The following is a 24,076-nucleotide window of genomic DNA, read 5'->3' as shown; positions in this document are numbered from 1 at the left end:
AGCTGGGATTACAGGTGCCCACCACCATGCCTGGCTAATTTTTGTATTTTTAGTAGAGATGGGGTTTCACAATGTTGGCCAGGCTGGTCTCGAACTCCTGACCTTGTGATCCACCCACCTCGGCCTCCCAAAGTGCTGGGATTACAGGCATGAGCCACCACATCCAGCCTAAATGTTGGCATTCTTCATGGTTCTTTACTAGGTCTCTTCTTACACTACACCTTCTCAATCAAAGATCTCATTTATTCCTGTGGCTTCAATTGTCATCCACATGTGAATGACTCTCAAATTTCTACTTCTAGCTCAGCTCTTTCTCCTGATTTTCAAACAGTTATATCCAACTGTCTGTAGGACATCTTTATCTAGACATCTTGCAGGCCCTCTAAATTCAATGTTTCCCAAGTTGAACTTACCCTGTTCTCTATTCCGGCAAACTTGCTTTTCCTTCAGAATATCTACCTGAACGAGGCCCCACTTTTCTCCCAGTTGCTAATGCCAGAAACCTGGGCATCATTTTCGACTGTTCCTTTTACTTTGTCTCTTATAACCAATGAAGTAGCAAGGTAGCAATTCTACCTCTGAAAAATATTTTAACCCAGTCACTTCTCTCCATTGCTATTGCCACTACCCTAAACTAGGCCATTATTTTGCTTAGATTATTGTAAAAACCACCTGAGTCCCTTTGTTCCTATTCTATCATCCTCTAATCCCTTTTCTAAATTGCAGTCAGAGTGACCTTTACAAAATACAATTTTGATCATGTCACTGGTTAAAATCTTTAATTGGCTTCTCAGTACTTTCATGATAAAGTCTAATTCCTTAAAATAGTAAAAAGGTCTGCATAATCTAGCTCCTACTTGCCTCTTCAGCCTCATCTCTCTCTACTCCTTTACTTGTAATCAAACTCTAGACATACTGTATTACTGAGAGTTTCTTTAAAGATCTCTCTCTCTCTCTCTCTCTTTCTTTATACCTCTGGACCTTTGTATAATCTCTATGCTTGGAATATTTAGCTATCCCTTCCTATGATCATTCTGGTGCCTGCCCCTCCATCCTTGGCTTATCCTTCAGGTCCCACTCACATCTATTAGGAATCCTTTCTTGGTCCATCAAATGTGGATTGAGTACATTTTCTATCTAAACTTAAGTGTGTGGTACTTCTGTCACAGAATCACTCATCACACTATATTAAAAAAGCAGGTTTACTTATTTGTATCTCTCACTCAACTACAAATTCTATGATTGGGAATAAGACTGTCTTATTCGTCACTGTATCTTAGCACTTTGGCATATTCTTGGTGCTCAATGAAGATAGAAGGAAAGAAGAAAGTTTAGAAGAAAAAAGGAAGGAAGAAAGAAGGGAAGATGGATTATGAATAATGGTAATACTCTTAGTCAAGCCCACAAGTAATTCTAAAGTACACTGTGGATACCTAATTGACAGACAGAACAAAGAATATTTATTTACATTTAACTACAGAACAATGGGGAAAATGTTATTAAAACTAACCTTCAGACGTTTAACTGGAGGAACAGATGAAACAGCATTCCTGTTTCTTAAATCAGATAAATATGAAGAAATTGTTGACTCTTTAATTTCTGACTTCTGTGCCACTCCAATTTTACCTATGAAAAGAAACTTCAGATTCTTTAGGTTAAACTTCAGATCTTATTCTTATAAAATCAAATTTCTTTAAAATTTCAAATCTAGTATTTACTTTTTTCATGTTGCCCACAAAAGAGAGAAAATTATTTGCGTTATTAAGGTGCATAATATACATATCATACATAATTAGGATGTCATTACTATCCACCAAAGACCTTTCAATTTTGAACACTTGAAATAAACTTGTTTTAAGGAACTCACAGCAGTCATGTCCACATGTATGTTTACTTTTACAAAGATGATTGCATTCTCGGTTCCCAGGTTTTTTGCTGGCAGTCGTTCCTAAATTAATATAAGAAAAACAAACCCATTTGTCACTACATTTATTATTGTTAATTTAATTAAGTTTTATCCAGTTTCCTTCCTTTCAGACAATACAAAAATATTGATTTTTATACTTCCTCAAGTGTTTTGTAATCCACGTAATTTTTTTTTTAAATACAGAGATAGGGTCTTGCTATGTTGCCTAGGCTGGAGTGCTATGGCTATTCACAGGCACGATAATTAGTATTACAGCCTCAATCTCCTGGGCTCAAGAGATCCTCCTGTTTCAGCCTTCCAAGTAGCTGGGACTACAGGCACTTACCACCATGCCTGGTAATTTTTAAAACATATTTTTGATGAGTTAGTCCCTGCCCCACTATTAGTCCCAACAAGAAACATCTAGCCACCTATGAGTTTCTCTCAATCTTCCTGGTGTGTGTGTATAACCTCCCTGGTGTGTGTGTGTGTGTGTGTGTGTGTGTATAATATATTTAATATATATAACATATATAATATATTTATATATATATATACAAATAGAGCCAAATATGGCCACACATCAGTAACTTTTATACCAAATGAGGTAAGAATGAGGGTGGAGTTTAAAAACACTTCTGCTGCTTTGTACTTAAGCCTGAAAAACCTGGAAAGAAGTAAACATCATGGCATTTTGATGGTACTGCTGACAGAAGTTAGTAAACAGGATGTAGTACATATTTAATAAATATTAGAAAAATGATTTAGGGATCTAAGAAATTAGCTATATGAATTCACAGGAAAGAGAGATTGTTTCCATCTTGACTCCTCTAAGATATATTAAATAATATATCTAAATATATAATTTACTCTTAATTTATTATACTTTAAATCAGCTTTTTCTTGATCTTAGCTCTCACTAGTAGCACGGGGAAGGAGAGAGATGTTTGAACTGGTCCTTGAAGGACAGATGGAAATATTAACATGAGAATGAGATGAAGGGAAGATATTCCAGGTGGAGGGCATAATACCCAAAGGCAGCAAATCAGAGATTGTAAGAGCTGAAATCAGCTTATTTTTGCTGGAGCATAGATTTTAAGTGAACCAGAAATGTTGGAGATAGTGGAGAGCTTGAAAACTTTACAACCTTTCTTGGTACTTTACTCTTCATTTTCAGTACCATTGTTCAATCAAGCTTTCCAAGTCATGGCACGTCTAGACAGTGATAATATATATATTGCAGCCTAGGGTAAATGGATGAGGCTGCTCAACATATGAGGCAACGGCTGGTCCTTAGAGCTGAACAGATCAATGTATTGGGTACTGATAAAGTAAAAAGAAAACACCTGGGTGGCTGGAAGCTGACAGCTAACCACAGTACTCCCAATTGAGCAAACAATTTTGAGACTATAAATACCCAGATAAAGCCACTCTGTGACCATAGTAGAAGAAGACAGAGATAAGACTACCATGTAAATATTTCTGAAACTAGAGAAAAGAACCCTCAAGAACCATAAAAAATAATGAAACATCCCCCTCTTCTGGCTAACACAGATGACTACTGTTTTTTAAATCCTCTCACTTCCAAAAAAAAAAAAATGTACCAAAATACCCAATATCTTACTTCCTGAGAGCATCCAATCTAGAACTGATCTCTGCTTTCCCTAAACCTTCCTAAGAGTCACCCAGCACAAGCTGAAATCCTATAATAAGATTCTGAAATCCTATAATAAGATTCTGAAATCCTATAAGAAGAAAATCCTCCCGGCTCCCTGAGATGACCCACAGTTCTGTTGCTATGGTGCTCTCCTTTGCTGCAGTACATTAAATAAACCTAACGTTCCTCAAACCCAAGTGTGTTAAGCACTGACTGAAAGGCTTTGACTTTAAACTTTGTAAGGTGTGTCATCACTTACTGTTTCAGGTGTTTTGTCCGAAGTCATGATCCTGTTACCTCTCAATTAGATCAGAACTGGTTTCTTTGAATCTAGTCCTCTATGACACAATTTATTCTACACATTGTTGCTTATTTAATACTTTTAAAGTCCAATGCTGATCAGACCAATTTGCCCACTTAGAAACATGAGTTACTTCCTACTGCCAGCAAAATCAATTCCATCTTCAAGGTCCTGCACGATCCAATTCCAGCTTCCCTTCCTGGGACCCATATTAACCCTACATCCATCAAAACACATTCAATTGCCATTCTTCAAATAGTTCCATGCCTTTCTATAACTGTAGCTTTGATACTATCTCGTCTTAGAAGACCCTCATTTCCTTGCCCAACAGATGCCCACCAACCTTCAAGTCTGACTCAAACGGCACCTCTGGGTTGGAGGTCTATGGTGATCACCTGATCTGATTTCCCTCTCCTTTGGGCCCCTGTGGCATTTTCTCTGTGCCTCTTGCTTACTGAATGCTGCCTTATGTTGAATGTATTTACAGAAAAAAACATAATGGTGAAGTACAGGGAACACTAAAATAGAAAAAAAATGAGCTCTAATATAGGCTCTTATTTGGGAAAAAAGATTTAAAATAGTATCTGTTCTGTTTACCTCGCAGAGACGTAAAAATAAAATGTAATTAAGTATGTAAAAACAATTGACAATTAAGTGATAAATATATTAATGTCTATATTATCTCCGCTATCTCTACTATTACATCAATTCAAGATTATACAAATCAATTTTAAACTAAAATTGTTCTGAATGCTGTGAAGGAGAGGTACATCATGCTATGTGGTAACAGGTGGAGCTGTTCTGGTCAGGAATGTTGGGCTGAGTACCGAAGAAAGAAGTGAAGTTAAGAAGGCAAAGAAGAAGGATAAAGTAGGGTTCAGGCAGAGGGGATAGCATATGCTAAAGCTCTATGACAAGGAAAAGCATGGCACATTGGGGAAACTGAAAGGTCAATATGACTGATGCTAGCAAATATGAGAAACTACGTAAGATGAGACTATAGTGATAGTAAAGGCAGCCTGTTTGTAGGGGAACAGTTCCACCATGGCACCATGGCAATTGCATGTGTCCATATAGGCCATGTAGGTAAGACTCAACTGTTGGCAGAATGCCTCGTGATCATCCTTAAAAATGGCAAGATAGGCAGCCTTGTGAGGAGCTATCAAAGGCCATTTCACATTTGCTCTATACCTTGCAGAAGACCCCCGATCTTGCAGAAGACTTGCCATGAGGCCTCCCTGATTCCACTAAGACATGGAACTTTCCATTTTGCCCCTTTCAGATAAAACTGCTTAGCTGAAGCCTAGAGTTCACTTCTCAAAAACAAAGCAATCCGCCACTCATGTTGTCTGTCATCTGACCCCCCTAGTTTGGTATCATCCTATGGAATTGGGGATGTAAGCAGCTAATACCATGCTGATCTTGCTTTGCCATCTGTGTAAGTAATAAACTGTTTAAATTCATTAGGGTGTCCTTACCAGCCAAATCTACAGAAGTGAGGCAAGACCACATAGCAGCTACCACTACATTGCTGCTTAGGGACTGGCTGACCATGTGACCACATAGAACCTTCTAGGGGATGCTAATGATTTAGATTCTAAGAGCTATGGGAAGCCACTGAAGTGTTTTAACCAAAGAGGGGGCACAATCAGATTTGCATTATGAAAAACATCACCATATAGAGTGTAATATGGAGAATAGATTTGAGATAAGACAGAAAGGATGCAAGAAAACCAGTAGAAGTCTAAGCGGAAATGATGGTAACTCCAGAGTAGTAGTGGTAGTAGAGTTACAGTGAATAGACTGATTTGAAAGATATACAGAAGGTAAAAATATTTTTAATGCAGAATCAAGTGGAGTGGTTTTCTTTCTTGAGCGGCATATTGCTTCCCCTGAGGTTTTGCAGCCTTCCTTTTTGTCTAGCAATATCTATCTTGTTTCTTTAAGTTCACTCAATAGTTCAAGGGTAAAAGCAAATATATGGAAATAACTCACCCATTTATTCCCCCCTCATAGATGCCTCCTTCCTTGAACCCTCTAACTGCCTCCTAATGCAATCTAGACCTGTCCTGTAACTGTCACCTTTGAACTTCCTTTCATTAAGTTCCTGGGCTGAATCTACTACAAATGGATTCTTGGGCTTTTTCTTTCTTGTTTTATTGGTGCTCGATTTCGAGCAACTGCCTAAGAAAGGACGTGTGAGAATAAAATTTTCTGAATCTTTGAATGTATTAAGGCATTTTTATATTACTTTCATACTTAGTAGTTTGGCTGGGCATAGAACATAAGGTTGAAAATCATTTTTCCCTTGGAATTTTATTTTTTATTATTACAGTTTTGGAGACAGGGTCTTGCTCTGTCACCCAGGCTGGAGTGCAGGTGTGAGACCACAGCTCACCACAGCCTTGAACTCTTGGGCGCACGCAATCCTGCCTTCTCATCCTTTCAGGTAGCTGAGATTACAGGCACAAACCACTGTGCCTGGCTTCCCCCTGGAATTTTAAATCAATTGACTTTTAGCATCCAACATTGCTCACAAAAAGACTATTACATTTTTAAATTTTTGTTCCTTATAAGCATTTACAATTTTCTCTTTATCCACAATGTTCTGAAATATTGCAATTATGCTTTATTTGTAGACCTTTCATTCATCCTAACTAGCATTAAGCAAGCCTTTTTAATGTGAAGATTTCTGTCTCACTTCAGTTCTGAAAAGGTCTCTCAAATTATTTCTTCTGATTTGTTTGTTCTTTCTTGAACACTTATAAGTTACATACTGGGTTCGTAAATTGCCCCCCTTTTCTCTTATATTTTCTGTCTCCTTGACTTTTTGCTTTCATTGAGAAGGTACTGACTTTATGTTCGAGCCCTCCGGTTTTCTTTCCAAACATAAATTTTGCTTCTCTGTGCTTGCTCTGGTTCTTTTTATTTTAAAATGGCATCCTATTCAGTTTTGTGGTTGCAATTTAACCTTTAATTTCTCAGAGGTTACTAAAGTTTTATATTATATAAAAAGTTTTATTACATTCCTGAATTATCCTGTTGCTCTTTCATCCATTTTCTATTTCCTTATTTTGGACTTTCACACATTCTACATTTTCCTCAAATGTCTCGTCACCCTTGGTTGTCTGCCTATAAGGTTCCTATTATATCTCCATTTCACCTATGAGAAAATTAATTCTTACAGAGGTTAAGTAAGATGCTCAAGACTATGCTGTTAGTAAGTAGCAAATTTGAGATTTCTAATTCAAGATAGTCTAATTCCAGAGCCTGATCTATCAACAATTCTCTCTCTAGTTGTACCAGTTGCTTTAGCTCTCCCAAAGGATTCATTTAAGTTATTTAGAGAAGGAACCTATTGTTTTGAGGTGGGAAGACTTGGAAGAAAAGCTTTACAAGTTGCTGTTTTAAAATTAAGAATAAAGAGTTGCCTTTGGCTCTTAAAGAACTAAAAAAGATGCATGTCTAAACGCTGCCACAAGGTGGTGCACAATGACTATGCACATTTGCTCCCAGTGGCAACAACTAGGATCTGGGAATCTAATTTGAGAGATTCTGAGGGCTCCCAAAAATTTCAAGGCAAAACTGGCAAGTCTTGTCAGGGATGAGGACTGTATACAAGTTTTGTTTGTTTGTTTATAGAATACTAGCACATGGATACTACCTGACGAAATCTTTTTGCTGTATTTTTGTTACAAATGGGTACTTTGAAAATAAAAGTGCTCCCTCTACCCTGCCGCCCTCCCTACCTCCTGAGAATTGTCTGAATTTGTCTTATTAGCAAATATAAGCTTACAGATATTGGTAATTAGAAAGATAAGGTTCTCAGAAAAAAAAATCTAAGCTGTACTCTTCTCTTTTGAGAAAAAGTCTGGCTCTATCACCTAGGCAGGAGTGCAGTGGCACCATCGCAGCTCACTGAAACTTCGGCCTCCCAGGCTCAAGTGATCCTCCCAACTCAGCCTCCTCAGTAGCTGGGACTACAGGCATGCACTACCACACCCAGCTAATTTTTGTATTTTTTGTAAAGACAGGGTTTGTAAAGACCAGCCATGTTGCCCAGGCTGGTCTTGAACCTTAAGTTCAAGCAATCCACCCACTTCGGCCTCCCAAAGTGCTGAGACTACAGGTGTGAGTCACCGTGCCCAGCCTAAGCTGTACTCTTAAGTATACTCTAAAGATAGCAGATTCCATATTCCATCACTGTCATAATCTGAGATGCAAATATTTTTACAGTTTTGCCACATATTATATTAATTTACATGTTATAAAGTCTCCAGTTCCAAGCATTTAAATTTATTAATAATATCAAATAGAAATGTATTGAAAGAAAATACTTAAAATTACTTTAACAGGGTCATTAACAGGTGGCGGGGCAAGGGTCACTTCTTTAAAAAAAGAAGTCCAGACAATAAATAGAAAATAGCAAGAATCTCTGACACACTTAGCGCAACTTTCTAATTATAAATTCAAATAATTTGGTCTGTGCAGAAGCTACTAGAGTATTTTTTTTAATATTACCTTCACTTTTGCAGTTCTCCATTTATGCTAATCATAGATTTATGCAATTCATGGTTTTACTTTTTTTAATGATGAGAGAGTCTCCTTTTCATTTTTCTGTCAAATATTTTACTATCATTTTGTTATTTATTTATGAAGAAAAGGAATGCACTGAACTGGAGTCCTTGATTTTGCAAGTTAATGCACATACACACCGAAGAATATAAAGAAAAGTAGACTGCCTTTTGACTAGTATTTAAATGTACACACAATGTGCCTGAGGATTGGCTTTATCCTTGTATTCATTTAACTACATTAATTATTATTATTATTATTATTGAGATAGAGTTTTGCCCTTGTTGCCCATGCTGGAGTGCAGTGGTGCAATCTCAGCTCACTGCAACCTCTGCCCAAGGCTCAAGCGATTCTCCTGCCTCAGCCTCCCGAGTAGCTGCTATTACATGGGATTACAGGTGCCTGCCACCATGCCCAGCTAATTTTTGTATTTTTAGTAGAGATGGGGTTTCACCACATTGGCCAGGCTGGTCTGGAACTCCTGACCTCAGGTGATCTGCCTGCTTTGGCCTCCCAAAGTGTTGGGATTACAGGTGTGAGCCACTGCGCCCAGCCCCAAGACATTCATATTCAGAATAACACTGCAAATGAAGATAAATTTATTAATGTCCAACAGATTTTCTTCAAATTAAGCAAAGCCTATAATTCTTAATTAGAATGCATTTAAAGGATAAGAAGTTTAAATGCCTAATCTTCATATACTAAGAGCAGGCCTGAAATTTCTTTCATTTTTGTTTTTACAACTTAAAAATATGTCTCACATTGCCATATATTAAAAATAACAAAAATGTTCTTCCTCAAATTATACAAGAATTTTATCTCTTGGAACTATAACCATATGTGAGAAATTGCAGCTAAAAGAATGTTTTCAAAAAGTTTGATATGGTTTGGCTGTGTCCTCACCCAAATCTCATCTTGATTTGCAGCTCCCATAATTTCCACATGTTGTGGGAGGGACCTGTGGGAGATAATTGAATCATGGGGGCAGTTTCCCCCATACTGTTCTTGTGGTAGTGAATAAGTCTCACAAGATCTGATGATTTTATAAGGGGTCTCTCCTTTCGCCTGGCTCTCATTCTCTCTTGTCTGCCACCATGTAAGAACGTGTCTTTCACTTTCTGCCATGATTGTGAGGCCTCCCCAGCCACGTGGAACTGTGAGCCCATTGAACCTCATTTTCTTTATAAATTACCCAGTCTCAGTTATGTCTTTATCAGCAGCATGAAAACGGACTAATATAAGTTGTAGAAAGCATGAAAATAATTTTTCATTATTTTATATTCCCTAAGGTGCGTGTTTTTGTTTTTATATATAGTCCTATAATTTGATGATATACAAAATTGAAACATTTGTTCAACTTGAAAGCATATTTGGAAACAGCCATTTAGCAATTATATTCTCTGAACTAAATATCAGTTTGTATCATTTAATAACACCATTTGACAAGGGATTAGAACAACTGAAATTTGAATTGTTTTGAAAAGGCCCAAATTTCGTGTCACAACCTTAGTAGGGTAATCTATTGCCCCTTAATTGTGTCAGTTACTAAGAAAGAGTGTATGTATGTTATGTTTAAAGGTATAATTGTGTATCTTTATCCAGGGATATATAAATTTGCATATAAAAATTGAATTGTACAATACGGATGTGCTTAAGTTCCTAAGATTTGGATGACCACATACAGTAGCCCCCTTCATCCATGATTTTGCTTTCCACAGTTTCAGTTACCCAAAGTCAACTCTGGTCCGAAAATATTACATGAATTCAGCCTGTGAATTTCTGCAAAAAATACAGCTAGGATTTTGATATGGACTTTGTAGAATTTGTGGATTAATATGAGAAGTGCTGCCATCTTAACAATATTGACTTTCAATCCACAAACATAAAATATTTTTCAATTTATTTAGAACTTCTTTAGTTTATTTAAATGGTGTTTTGTAGTTTTCAGTGTTCATTTCTTATGCTTTTTTGTTCAACTTATTCCTAAGTATTTTATTCTTTTTGATGCTATTGTACGATTGTTTTTTATATTGACTGCATTCAGTGATATTTCTAAACATATTAATTCCAACAGCATGTCTATAGATAGAGTCTTTTGGATTTTCTCTATAAATAATCATGTTGCTTAGAAATAATGACAATTTATTTATTTCTTTTTTTTTTCTTTTTTTTGAGACAAGGTCTCACTCTGTTGCCCAGGCTGGAGTGGAGTGGTGTAATCATAGCTCACTGTAACTTCAAACACCTGGACTCAAGTGATCTTCCCATTTCAGCCTCCAGATGAGCTGGGTCTACAGGCAAGCACCACCACATCTGGCTATTGTTTTCTATTTTTGTAAAGATGGAGTTTCACACTGTTGCCCAGGCTGGTCTTGAACTCCTGGACTCAAGTGATCCTCCTACCTCAGCCTCCCAAAGTTCTGGGATTATAGGTACGAGCCACTGCACCCAGCCCCCTTTTTGCTTTTTTAAAGTATTATTGTATTACTAAGACTTCCAGCACAATGCTGAATAGAAATAATAACACAGAGCATTCTTGTAACATTCTCCAACTCAATAGGAAAGTGTTTAATATTTTAGTATCAAGTATGACATTTGCTATAGTTTCTGTAGATATTCTTTATATTTAAGAAGTTCCAGGCCAGGTGTGGTGGCTCACCCTGTAATCCCAGCACTTTGGGAGGCCGAGGCAGGCAGATTACCTGAGGTTGGGAGTTCAAGACCAGCCTGACCAACATGGAGAAATCCCGTCTCTACTAAAAATACAAAATTAGCTGGGCGTGGTGGTGCATGCCTGTAATCCCAGCACTCGGGAGGCTGAGGCAGGAGAATAGCTTGAACCTGGGAGGTGGAGGTTATGGTGAGCCGAGATTGCACCATTGCACTCCAGCCTGGGCAACAAGAGTGAAACTCTGTCTCAAAAACAAAAACAAAACAAAACAAAAGAAGTTCCCATTTCTAGTTTGCTAAGAGTTTTTTTTAAATCATAAACGAATACTGAATTTTGTCAAACTTTTTTGACACCTATCAAGAGGATCAAATCGTTTTCTCCTTTTTCTCTGTTAACATAGTGAATTATATTGATCTACTTTTGAATGGTAAGCCTCTCTTGCATACATGCAATAAACCATACTTAATTGTGCTTTTAAAAAATACGGCCGATTTCAGCTTGTGAATATGTCATTAAAGACTTTTGGATCTATGTTCATGAGGTATGTTGCTAAATAATTTCCCTTTCTTTTTAATGTCCTTGTCAGGTTTTGACATACTGGCCTCATTAAAAAAACAAAACATTAGAAAATATTCTCTTTTTTTCTATTCTCTAGAAAAGTTTAGGTAAGTTTGATATTATTTCTTCTTAATTAAGAAAAATTAAGTGAAGTCATCCATGCCTCAAGTTTTCTTTGTGGAAAAATTTTTACTAACAATTGCTTCAATTTCATTACTAGTATCAGACTACTCAGATTTTATTTTCTTCTGTCAGTTTTGGTAAGCTTTGCTTCTCAATAAATATTCTCATTTTAACCCAAACTATGTCAAATTTATCATTATAAAATTGTTAATATCTTGTTTTTGTGCTTTTGAATATCTTCAGTAACTTTTTGATATACAATGTAATATCCTCTTCTTCATTCTTGATATTGTTACTTGTGTTTTCTTTCTTTTTCTCTTGATCAGTCTTCATTCATAGAGGGTTCTTAATTTTATCTTTTCTAAGAACCAAATCTCAGCTTCGTTGATTTTTCTCTGTTGTATATTTACATCCTATCTATCGTTGATTTCTGTTTTTCTCTTGTTACATTATTATGTTTGATATGGTATACTCTTGAGATGCAAGCTTGTATTTTTTTGCTTTGCATTTTATTTCCACATATATTTTAAACTCTGTAAGTCATTTCAATTATTGTTTTACATAGTCAACTTATATTTAGTCATACAGTTATCCTTTCTACTCTTCTTCATTCCCCCAGCATGTCCATGTTTTCATCTGTGATCATTTTCCTCTAAGGAAATCCCTTTAGCATTTATTTTATTTTATTTTTTATTTTGAGACAGGGTCTCACTCTGTTACCCAGGCTGGAGTGCAGTAGTGTGATCTCAGCTCACTGCAGCCTCAACTTCCCAGGGTCAAATGATCCTCCCACCTCAGCCTCCCAAGTAGCTGGGACCACTGGTGCACATCACCACACTCGCTAATTTTTTATAGTTTTTGGGGAGACAGGGCTTCACCATATTGCCTAGGCTGGTCTTGAACTCCTGGGCTCAAGCGATCTGCCCATCTTGGCCTCCCAAAGTGCTGGGATTATAGGCATGAGCCACTAAGCCTGGCCTTAGTATTTATTTTAATTCAGGCTGATAAATATACTAGTGGTGATAAAGTTATTTAGTTATTTTCTTTCTCTTTCTTTCTCTTCTTTCTCTTCTTTCTTTTTTCACTTTCATTGTGAAGGATATTTTCCACTGGGCAGAAACCTAGGTTGGTAGCATTTTGCATATGACATTCCATTGTCTTCTGTTTTTCATCATTATTGTTGAGAAGTTAGCTGTCAGTTTCACTGTTGTTCTTTTGAAGGTAATGCATAAATGATGTGTCTAATTTTAACATTTTCAGCAGTTTTGCTACAATGTGTCCAGGTGTGGTTTTCCCTGTATTTGCCTCTGTTTGGAGTTCACCAAAATTCTAAATCTGTTGGTTGATGTCTTTTATTATTTTGAAATGGACTCTGCCATTGTCTCTTTGAATGTTAATTTTGTCCCATTCTCTCTCTACTCTGCTTCTGGGACTTTAATTATGCATATGTTAGACCTCTTTTTGAGTATTATATTCCTTTGTGTTCTTTCCATTCTCTTATCTCTGGGCTTCAATTTGGGTATTTTGGGTATTTTCTACTGTTACGTCTCAAAGCCCACAAATCCTATATTTGGTTATATTGAATCTAATGTTAACCCTACCCAACTAGCTCTTCACTTCAGATATCGCATTTTCAATTCTAGAAAGTCCATTTAAATCTCTGTATAGATCTTAATTATCTGGTAAAACTTTCCATCTTTTCATGCATTTACCTATTTTTTCTATATTTTCTTGAAAATATTCATAATTATTTTATACTTTTTTAAAAGAGATGTGGTCCTGCTATGTGGCCCAGGCTGGAGTGCAGTGGTAAATTCACAGACATGATCATAGTGCACTACAGCCTCAAACTCCTGGGCTCAAGAAATCCTCCTGCTTTAGCATCCTGAATATCTAGAACTACCAGTGTGTGTCACCATGTCTGGCTTGTTTCTTGACACAGTTGATTATCAGTCATACGGTCTTGTCTCTTTGTGGGCCTCATAATTTTTTTATCGTATGACAGACACTGTGTCTGCGGTTTCCAGATTACATTTCACCAGAAGAGGTTTCCCCTTCCCTCTGTCAGGCAAACATGGTGAATGGCTGATCATGTAAACCTCTTTACAGGGCATGGTCTACCTAGCCTTTTTATTAAGAATTATAGTTCCTTTAGTCCGTATTGCTTCCACAAATCTCTGATGCCCTAAAAATTATAATTTTATAAGGTATGAAGGTTTTCATAGTTGTAGCTGTGGAAGCACTGGCCTACCACAAAACTATATCCTACCCAGAAATGGAAGCTCTTTTGTGTTCTTCAAAAGGAAGAAGATGAAGGCTCATGAGCTCACAGAATAGTTCTAAATGTGCTCTTCCTGTCACTACTCACTGCAGTTACTATTTATCATAATTGCCAATACTATTCAGAGAGCATGACTAATCACGCGGCTGCTCTCAAATTCCCCAGTGTCTGTTAACTGCTCCCCTTACGGGGTCAAAAGGGTGAAAACAGGACCAACTGAATAAGAAAGAGCTGTAAGGTAGACTGCCTATGCTGCAAGTGTTTATATATTTAGTGCTTGTTTTGTAGATTTAATTACAGAGCCATGAAAATGTTTTACATTATTATACAACAAAATTAATTTTTGAAAGCTAGTCCTAAAAATATAAAATAAAATGAAACAAATGAAAGTATATGTATCCAGAGTGGCATGGCCACATACAGACGATCTATTCCAAGTGATTTTTAAACACATTAATTTTACTATTGAGATACAGTCTAAGATAGTAAGATACAGTCTAAGAACAAAAATACCTGCAAAATAATTCTCAAATTTTAATGATCATATTAAGAGTGATAGTCTGATGCTGCTATTCTCAGACTGTTTGTGTGTGTAATGTACATAAAGGATAGAAAACTAGTGATACTCTATTATTTTTGAGCCATTGAGAACCAAGTTTCTCAGCATGATAGAAGGCATATACAGATAATTGGGTTTAAGGATAAATTCTGTATCTCTGAATTTGATAAGTATGAATTCAGGATGTCTTTTAAGACAAAATATAATCACATAATACTTAACTCTATGCATGAAAAATCTAAGAGATTATGATCACTCAATGGCAATGAGCTCCTCTAGGACACAGATTGTGATCTCTGAAAACTACTATCATTAAAAAAAAAAAAGGCTTCTTGAACAAAGGGTTTATTATGTTTGGGACTGAAGCTAGAGATATACGAGATGAGCCTAGAACAGCATATTACTCTGCATAGCAAAGAAGCTGTCAAAACTACTAGAAATACTCAGAAAGACTCAGGAGTTAATCTGGTATATCTAGATGGTATGAAGATGATAATACATCTACAATGTTTATGAGACAATTTGAACCCTGACTTAATATTGGATGATATTAGTTTTTATGTGTAAAAGTAATATAGTTTAAAAAAATCTTTACCATTTAGATAGATATATAATGAAACATGTACAGAGGAAAAATACAATATCTAAAATTTGCTTCAAAATATGGATGAAAAAAAAAACTAGACAGGTATAGATGAAACAGTAGTAGCCATGAGTTGATCACTGTTTAAAGTGGATAATGAGTAAATGAAAATTCATCTTATACTTCTATCTACTTTTGTATATGTTTGAAAAATTCCCATAATAAAAAATACTAATTCATTTTCACTTTGATTTGCCTTAACAAATCTGTTGATTCTTGTACATCACTTGCTCTCCCCTGACAATGGCTGTAATAATGACATAAGTATGGAAAAGGAAAAACGTATACTGACATGGTTTGGCTGTGTCCCCACCAAAATCTCAACTTGAATTGTATCTCCCAGAATTCCCACGTGTTGTGGAAGGGACTGAGGGGGAGGTAATTGAATCATGGAGGCTGGTCTTCCCCTTGCTATTCTCCTGATAGTGAATAAGTCTCAAGAGATCTGATGGGTTTATCAAGGGTTTCTGCTTTTGCTTCTTCTTCATTTTTCTCTTGCTGCCGCCATGTAAGAAGTGCCTTTTAATTCCCACCATGATTCTGAGGCCTCCCCAGCCATGTGAAACTGTAAGTCCAATTAAACCTCGCTTTCTTCCCAGTATCAGGTATGTCTTTATCAGCAGTGCGAAAACAGATTAATATAGTAAATTGGTACCGGTACAGTGGGGACATTGCTGAAAAGATACCCAAAAATGTGGAAGCGACTTTGAAACTGGGTAACAGGCAAAGGTTGGAACAGTTTGGAGAGCTCAGAGGAAGACAGGAAAATGTAGGAAAGTTTGGAACTTCCTAGAGACTTGTTGAATGGCTTTGCCCAAAATGCTCATAGCAATATGGACAATAAAGTCCCAGTTGAGGTGGTCTCAGATAAAGATGAGGAACTTGTTGGGAACTGGAGCAAAGGGGACTCTTGTTATGTTTTACCAAAGAGACTGGTGGCATTTTGCCCCTGCCCAAGAGATTTGTGGAACTTTTAACTTGAAAGAGATGATTTAGGGCATCTGGTGGAAAAAATTTCTAAGCAGCAAAGCATTCAAGAGGTGACATGGTACTCTTAAAGGCATTCAGTTGTAAAAGGGGAACAGGGCATAAAAGTTCAGAAAATTTATCCCAGCCCTTTGGGAGGCCGAGGCGGGTGGATCACCTGAGGTCAGGAGTTTGAGACCAGCCTGACCAATATGGTGAAACCCTGTCTCTACTAAAAATACAAAAATTAGCTGGGCATGCTGGTGGGTGCCTGTAGTCCCAGCTACTCAGGAGGCAGAGACAGGAGAATTGCTTGAATCCGGGAGGCAGAGGTTGCAGCAAGCCAAGATCGTGCCACTGCACTCCAGCCTGGGTGACAGAGCGAGACTCCATCTCAAAAAAAAAAAAAGTTCAGAAAATTTGCAGCCTGACTATGCGATAGAAAAGAAAAACCCATTTGCTGGGGAGAAATTCATGCTGGCTGAGAAATTTGCCTAAGTAACAAGGAGCCTAATGTTAAACCTCAAGACCATGGGGAAAACATCTCCAGGCCATGTCACAGTTGTTTACGGCAGCCCCTTCTATCACAGGCCTGGAGGCCCAGGAGGAAAAAGTGCTTTCATGGGCTGGGCCCAGGGTCCCTGTGCTGTGTGCAGCCTAGGGATTTGGTGTCGTATGTCCCAGCTGCTCCAGCCATGGCTGAAAGGGGTCAACATACAGCTTGGGCTGTGGCTTCAAGGCTTGTGGAAGCCCCAAGCCTTGGCAGCTTCCACGTGGTATTGAGCCTGTGGGTACATAGAAGTCAAGAATTGAGGTTTGGGAACCTCCACCTGGATTTCAGAAGATGTATGGAAATGCCTGGATGCCCAGGCAAAAGTTTGCTGCAGGAGCAAAGCCCTCATGGAGAACCTCTGGTAAGGCAGTATAGAAGGCAAATGTGGGGTCAGAGCCCCCACACAGAGTCCCTAGTGGGGTGCTGCCTAGTGGAGCTGTGAGAAGAGGGCCACCACCCTCTAGACCCCCAAATGGTAGATCCACCGACAGCTTGAACTGTGCACTTGGAAAAGCTGCAGACACTCAACACCAACCCATGAAAGCAGCCAGTAGGGAGGCTGTGCCCTGCAAAGCCACAGGGGTGGATCTTCCCAAGACCATGGGAACCCACCTCTTGCATTCACGTGACCTGGATGTGAGACCTGGAGTCAAAGGAGATCATTTTGGAGCTTTAAAATTTGACTGCTCCACTGGATTTCAGACATGCACGGGGCCTGTAAGCCCTTTGTTTTGGCCAATTTCTCCCATTTGGAATGACTGTATTTACCCAATACCTGTACCCCCATTATATCTAGGAAGTAACTAGCTTGCTTTTGATTTTACAGGCTCATAGGCAGAAGGGACTTGCCTTGTCTCAGATGAGACTTTGAACTGTGGACTTTTGGGTTAATGCTGAAGTGAGTTAAGGCTTTGGCGGACTGTTGGGAAGGTGTGATTGGTTTTGAAATGTGAGGACATGAGATTTGGAGGGGCTAGGGGTGCAATGATATGGTTTGGCTGTGTCCCCACCAAAATCCCAACTTGAATTGAATCTCCCAGAATTCCCATGTGTTGTGGGAGGGACCCAGGGGGAGGTAACCGAATCATGGGGGCTGGTCTTTTTGGTGCTATTCTTGTGATAGTGAATAAGTCTCACGAGATCTGATGGGCTTATCGGGGTTTCTACTTTTGCTTCTTGCTCATTTTTCTCTCGCCACCACCATCCAAGAAGTGCCCTTCACCTCCTGCCATGATTCTGAGGCCTCCCCAGCCATGTGGAACTGTAAGTCCAATTAAACCTCTTTTTCTTCCCAGTCTCAGGTATGTCTTTATCAGCAGCATGAAAATGGACTAATACATATACCAAAAGATGAATAAAAAAATTTGTCCCCCAACTATCACCCCAATTTGACAAATACTAACTATAAGAATCTCTACTATATACTATTAATGCAATTACTATGAAGCTTAAATATCTAATTCCAGAGTATCCTCAATCTGAGTGTTGCAGTACTATAACACTGATACTCCTTCCTAGCCATACCTTTGCTTTAATATAAAACAGGAGTTAATAGAGCTATTTACCTTTATTAGGTCCTGCTATTGTAGATACGTCTGAATGTTTAGAATAGGAAATCCGTGTTTCAGATTTTCTTTGCATAGTGATTTGATTTCCAAACCTCTTGGGTTCTAAGTAAAAGACTGTAAATTTCTGCTGAATATCAAGCCCAACTGGAAAATGAAAAAAAAGTATACAAATGCTTATGTAAGTCATATAAATCCACATATGAGAACACTTATTTCTTTTTATCTCTCTTATATTTTTATAACTTCTAGAGCTAAGAAGTCCAGAAAGTTAAAATATGTTGAAAGGTTAAAAAATATGACAACTAAAAAATTACATATTTATCATTATAAAAATAAAAATCTTCCAACAATAACTGTAATTTAACTATCTAGGAAAATAAAATATCTATAAATGAAAAGATAAACTTTTAATTATGTCATCCTGGTCCATGCTATCTTTTACATATCTAAATACATGAAACTTCCTTTGAAGTTTATTCATATTACCTAAATATATTATTTTTGCATAATACCATTTATACTGTTTTTCTGTACCAGCATAAAGGATGTAATTTTTAAATGCAATTATATTATTTATATTCATGTCTTCATTACTTCAATTAACTTACCAAATTCAGAACTTATTAGATTTATGCTAAGATCTTCAGATTTAAGAGCTCTCTTCACAGCAATCTTTTTAGCCCAACTTCCAGCTTTTAGCAAAACAGAATCCCTGAAAAATAGTATAGTTTAAATAGTGATCCAAACACTGAATGAAATACATATTAATCTTGAAGGGCTGATTGTTCTTAAGAAATATACTCTCTAGTAGTAAACTGAAATCAATTACTGAAAACTGCTTTCCCCAACTTTTAAGGAGGGAGAATAAAGTATCAATGGAACTCTCTTGACCATGATTTTTTAAAAATTAATTAATTTTCTTTTTTTTGAGACAGAGTCTTACTCTGTTGCCTGGACTGGAGTGCAGTGGTGCAATCATACCTCACTGCAGCCACAAACTCCTAGGCTCAGGCAGTCTTCCTGCCTCGGTCTCCTGAGTAGCTGGGACCACAGGCAGGCACATTGGCACTATGCTCAGATTATTTATTTATTTATTTTTGTAGAAATAGGGTCTCACTTTGTTGCCCAGGCTGGTCTGAAACTCTGGGCTTTAAGTGATCCTCCTGCCTCAGCCTCTCGAAGTGCTGAGATTACAGGTGTGAGCCACCCCATCCGATCCCTAATTTTTTTAAATTACAGCTGTTTCCAAGTTTCATTTACTCATTTTAGTCCCAGTAAGAATATATACTTTGTATCAATAACACATGAGCTTGCCCTTAAATCACTGCCATTTTAAACGGCTATATGTAAGTTACATGTATTATGAGAACAACTTCAATAGTATTTTTAAATTTATATAAAATGGTTTGTATCTAATAACATCACAAACAAACCAGCAACCATTTTTATGACTGAACTTATTTTAGTCTCATGTGGTCATAGACTTGTTAGTCACACAGAACAAAGATTTGTACAATAGCATATTCTCTGTAAGTGGGTCATGGTTAGCTGCAGGAGAGCAGTTACAGTGAAAGGGATATCCTGGTCACTGCAGTCCCTTCAGAAACCTTGCATGCGACTTTTTGGGAAGGTATCTTCTAGTATACTGGCGCAATTAGGAGATTCCCATTTCAGAATCACTGCCATTCCTGAACTTACAAGTACAGTAATGTGGTTGGGAGTCTAGGCTCTGGATTGGGTTCAAATCTAGACTTTGCTATTAACTAGCTATATGACCATGATTAAGGTATGATTAATTATAAATCAAACTCAAACTCTTTTTGTCTCAATTTCCTCCTCTACAGAATATGGATAGCACCTGTCTCATACAAATATTAAATAATTCAATATTTGGAACCTACTAAGTGCTAAAAAATATTAGTTATAGCTGCAATTGATATCCTTAGAGATTGCTTATGACATCCTGGGAGAAAATAATAGTACCTGGAAAAATGCTGAAGTAAAAATTAAAGAATGGCATGCTACAGAACTAGATATAAGGGAGGGTACCTCCTCTATACATTTGCTTTGTTTGCTTGGATCCTACAATGGAGCTACAGTAATTTGTTAGATTTTAATTTGGAAGTAGAAGGTATATTTTGAGGTCAGTAGGAGAAAGACTGCATCCAAACAGTAGTAGGGCCATGAATGACTGGAGAAAAGCAGTGAAATAAGAAAGACCTCCTAGAGGTAATCTACTCACTTGTTTCAGATCATGGTGATAGGTTTTATACTTTGTTCATTTGAGTACTACATACAACAATTTAAAACAACAGACCCAATGTTAATATCTTCTTTAATAGAAAAATAGAGAAACTATCCCATTATTGTGTCAGGAAAATGTAATTTAGTTGATCCCACAATGATCTTGTTATTTTTTTTCCAGTAGAATTTTTCTTTTACAGTATATGCTTAGAAATAAAATCAAACATCAGAAATTTCACACTTACATAATCTTGTGCAGATAAACTACTTGATTATCTGCATCACCTATGATTAAGGTAACACAGTGAGAATCCGATGCTGTTCTTTTAGTTTGTAGCTGTTCAAAATTTCTTAATATAACAGTCACTAATATTTCTGCCGTCGTATCACTATATCTTGTAATCTTTAAAAAAGGACAAGTATAAAAAGTGTTAAAAATAATCTTACTTCTCATACTCAGCTGAAGCCTATTTATGGGTAGCTTTATTTCTGAAAAGACAATAAAATATCTAAGAAACAGAAAATACTTACCTGTTCCACTTTAAGTTCATATTTTGGTAGATACATCACAGTTTCTTTTATCTGGGTTCCAAAGGGGGGATGTCTGTTTAAAATCTAAAAATATTTACATCATTATATTCTTACCACAACACTTGAAATTCTTTTAGTAAAATATTTTTTAGAATCAATAGCTTTAATAATGCTTATCACCCAAAACCTTGGTAAGCTGAAATACTTATAACTATGAGAAGGAAAATAACTTTTAACAGAAATAAAGGTAGGCCTTAGAATTTCGATGGAATTAGGAATAAGTGAATATAAATACCAATTCAAGTTCCCTTGCATCTGTCTCTTCTATTTTTTTAAAGGAAGTCAAACCAGCATTTACGATTGCATTTGACAATGTTATACCTGTGGAAAATTAATCAAACAACAACTTAAAAATAATCCACTTTAAATAAAACATGTATTTAAATATTTAACAACTAAATTAGTAAAAAAAACAATTTTAAGATCCAGTCAAATAAAAAGTTTTCAGTTGGATTATTTGGTTTGTGACATTATTCAATTATTCATATTTATTCAGACAAATAAAATATGCATTTGCTTTATAAAAGAAAGAAAAACTCTGGTCCACATGACGGATGCTTAGTTTTACTATACGTCATCCATGGTCCAATCACCAAGAGACATGTATTTTTGTACTCATGCTTGAAAGACAGGCAACATGATTCAAGGATCATGCTTGAATAAAGCAAGGGAATACTGCTTCATGAAGCTATGGCTCTCTGACCATTTCTGTCTTAGAAATACAGTTCTATGTTTCTGTATCTAAACCAGACTATTTTACTCTAATGCCTAAAACTTCCAATGCTTTTCCATTGTATTTAGAATGAAGTGGCAATTTCCTTACTGGGGCCAAATGTCCTTACCTATATAACTTGACTACAGCCTTTGTCTCAAATCTAATTTCCTCTAACTCTCCTCTTGCTGACTACTCTCCAGTCACTCTTGCTTTCATTTTATTCCTTCCCAGTGGCTCAGCCTGTAATCTCAGCACTTTAGGAGGCCGAGGCGGGCGGATCACCTGAGGTCGGGAGTTCAAGACCAACCTGACCACCATGGAGAAACCCCGTCTCTACTAAAAATACAAAATTAGCTGGGCATGGTGGCACATGCCTGTAATCCCAGCTACTCAGGAGGCTGAGGCAGGAGAATTGCTTGAACCCGGGAGGCGGAGGTTGCGGTGAGCCAAGATCATGCCATTGTACTCTAGCCTGGGCAACAGAGCGAAACTCCATCTCAAAAACAAACAAACAACAACAAAAAATCAAGTTCATTTTCTTCTTTGGATCCTTCCTATTTCCTTATACTTTCAGAAGGCAGAATTTAAAATTCTTATATGCTTATGAATGAATTTATCCAAATCCCCAAATAGAAGCTCCTGAACAGTATAAAATTCCAAAATATTACTACTTTGTCTAAGGCACATATATTACATGTATCACTGGTGAAGGTATGACCCTATTTCCTTACTCATATATTTACTTGTTCTTGGGAATTTCTCTTAGTTCTTCTTAAGACTCAGCTTCTAGTATTCATAATTCCTTAATGTTCATTTCCATTTCCCCTCAAAATGTTTATTGACTTTTAACTTTTTAGTTTATAGCCACCATTAAAATCAATTTGTATGCATTATTTTTTTCAAGATGCCCAATAACAACTTGGATTTGACTTTTTGTTTAGATTCTCTCACTTTTCTATTATATGATTTTTTTTTTTTTCTGGGCAATATTTGCTTTTTTCTGTTTAGCTGTAATGAGCGTGTGTGAAAACAGGTTAGTTTCAACAATCTGGAAGGGACAGAATGCAAGGGATGCCCATATTGACAATACTCTAGAAAGCCAGAAAGATTGGCTTTTTCAAGTATAATGAAATTTACTAGTAACCACTTAGCCGAATTCCAAAATTTTCTAAATGTTGTATGGAACCACCTTTCCAATTGAAACTCTTGCCTTTGTGGGATGGATGTGATATTTGGTTGCCAGGACTTCTGTAAGAAGGTGAGCCTTTCCATCAGAAATCTCTCCCCTTACTTTCACTAGCCAATCCCCACTTTACCCCAGCTCCCATGACTTCCTAGTCAGCCCTCTGCCACCCCACTGATTTCAAATTTCCAGATACAAAAGGTAGGACTTCTTCATAAACAGTTGGTAATCTTTGTTCAAATAAATAACAAAACATCCCTAAAAATCCATTATTTAATTTGTTGATACCCCCAAGATGCATACAAAATTGTGAAACTAACAAGGCTGTCAGTGATGAGATAGTCACTCTCTTTTTAGAATTCTAGCTATCTAAGAAAGAATAGGGTCACAAGGTCACAGGTACCAAACAGGAAAATCCTTTGTAAATGGTACTCCCTACAGTCTCATAGCACACACTACACAAGGTCCCTATAGACAAAATAATCAGGCACAATCTTTTGTCTACAGAATCTCTATGAAAATCAGTATTAATACCCTACTGTTATTGAAAACCAAAAAAAAAAATTAAGACATAAAGAAGTAACAATTTTCTGTAATGAATTAGGAGTGGCTGGGACTACTAACTCTGTACCTTGTAATTGAGATCAAAACAAAATATTAGTCATAAAAGTGGAAGAGAGGGCATCACATAGTTACCTAATTACTATAACCAAATTTCCCTCTTGGTATGAGAAAAAAATTTTCAAATGAGAGCATTAATTTTTATTAGGTTTCTCATGTACTCATGTATCATTCAGTTGATTTCAAATGGAATCCTTTAAGCAGGAGCAAATGAAAATCAGATTTTTGAAAGTAAAGTACAGCACTTATTTAAGCCTACAAATATCTTGCTTGAGGGTCTGTAATCATCACAGAATAATCTTACTAACAGTGAATACAAAATAAATTGCAGACATGGCCAAACTGCCTGCCTGTATTCAGT

The 24,076-nt window shown here is 36.9% G+C and overlaps 1 protein-coding gene across 3 annotated transcripts in view; it reads right to left on the bottom strand.

Annotated features, from left to right (window-relative positions):
* HFM1 (helicase for meiosis 1) overlaps window positions 1–24,076 on the bottom strand; it is a 215,633-nt gene that overhangs the window by 31,941 nt on the left and 159,616 nt on the right. For all 3 annotated transcript variants that reach the window (XM_032155383.2, XM_058439583.1, XM_032155384.2), the window contains exons 26-32: window positions 21,432–21,517; window positions 21,137–21,220; window positions 20,851–21,008; window positions 18,970–19,073; window positions 18,359–18,505; window positions 1,868–1,948; window positions 1,511–1,626 (exon numbers count right to left, since the gene is read on the bottom strand). In XM_032155383.2, the coding sequence (XP_032011274.1) occupies window positions 1,511–1,626; window positions 1,868–1,948; window positions 18,359–18,505; window positions 18,970–19,073; window positions 20,851–21,008; window positions 21,137–21,220; window positions 21,432–21,517 (776 nt within the window). The remainder of the gene's footprint in view (window positions 1–1,510; window positions 1,627–1,867; window positions 1,949–18,358; window positions 18,506–18,969; window positions 19,074–20,850; window positions 21,009–21,136; window positions 21,221–21,431; window positions 21,518–24,076) is intronic.

The sequence above is a fragment of the Hylobates moloch genome, unplaced genomic scaffold, assembly GCF_009828535.3.
Source record: "Hylobates moloch isolate HMO894 unplaced genomic scaffold, HMol_V3 SCAFFOLD_5, whole genome shotgun sequence".
Taxonomy (NCBI): Eukaryota; Metazoa; Chordata; class Mammalia; order Primates; family Hylobatidae; genus Hylobates; species Hylobates moloch.
Note: the sequence above shows the minus strand (reverse complement) of the source record. Positions and strands in the feature narration are given on the sequence as shown.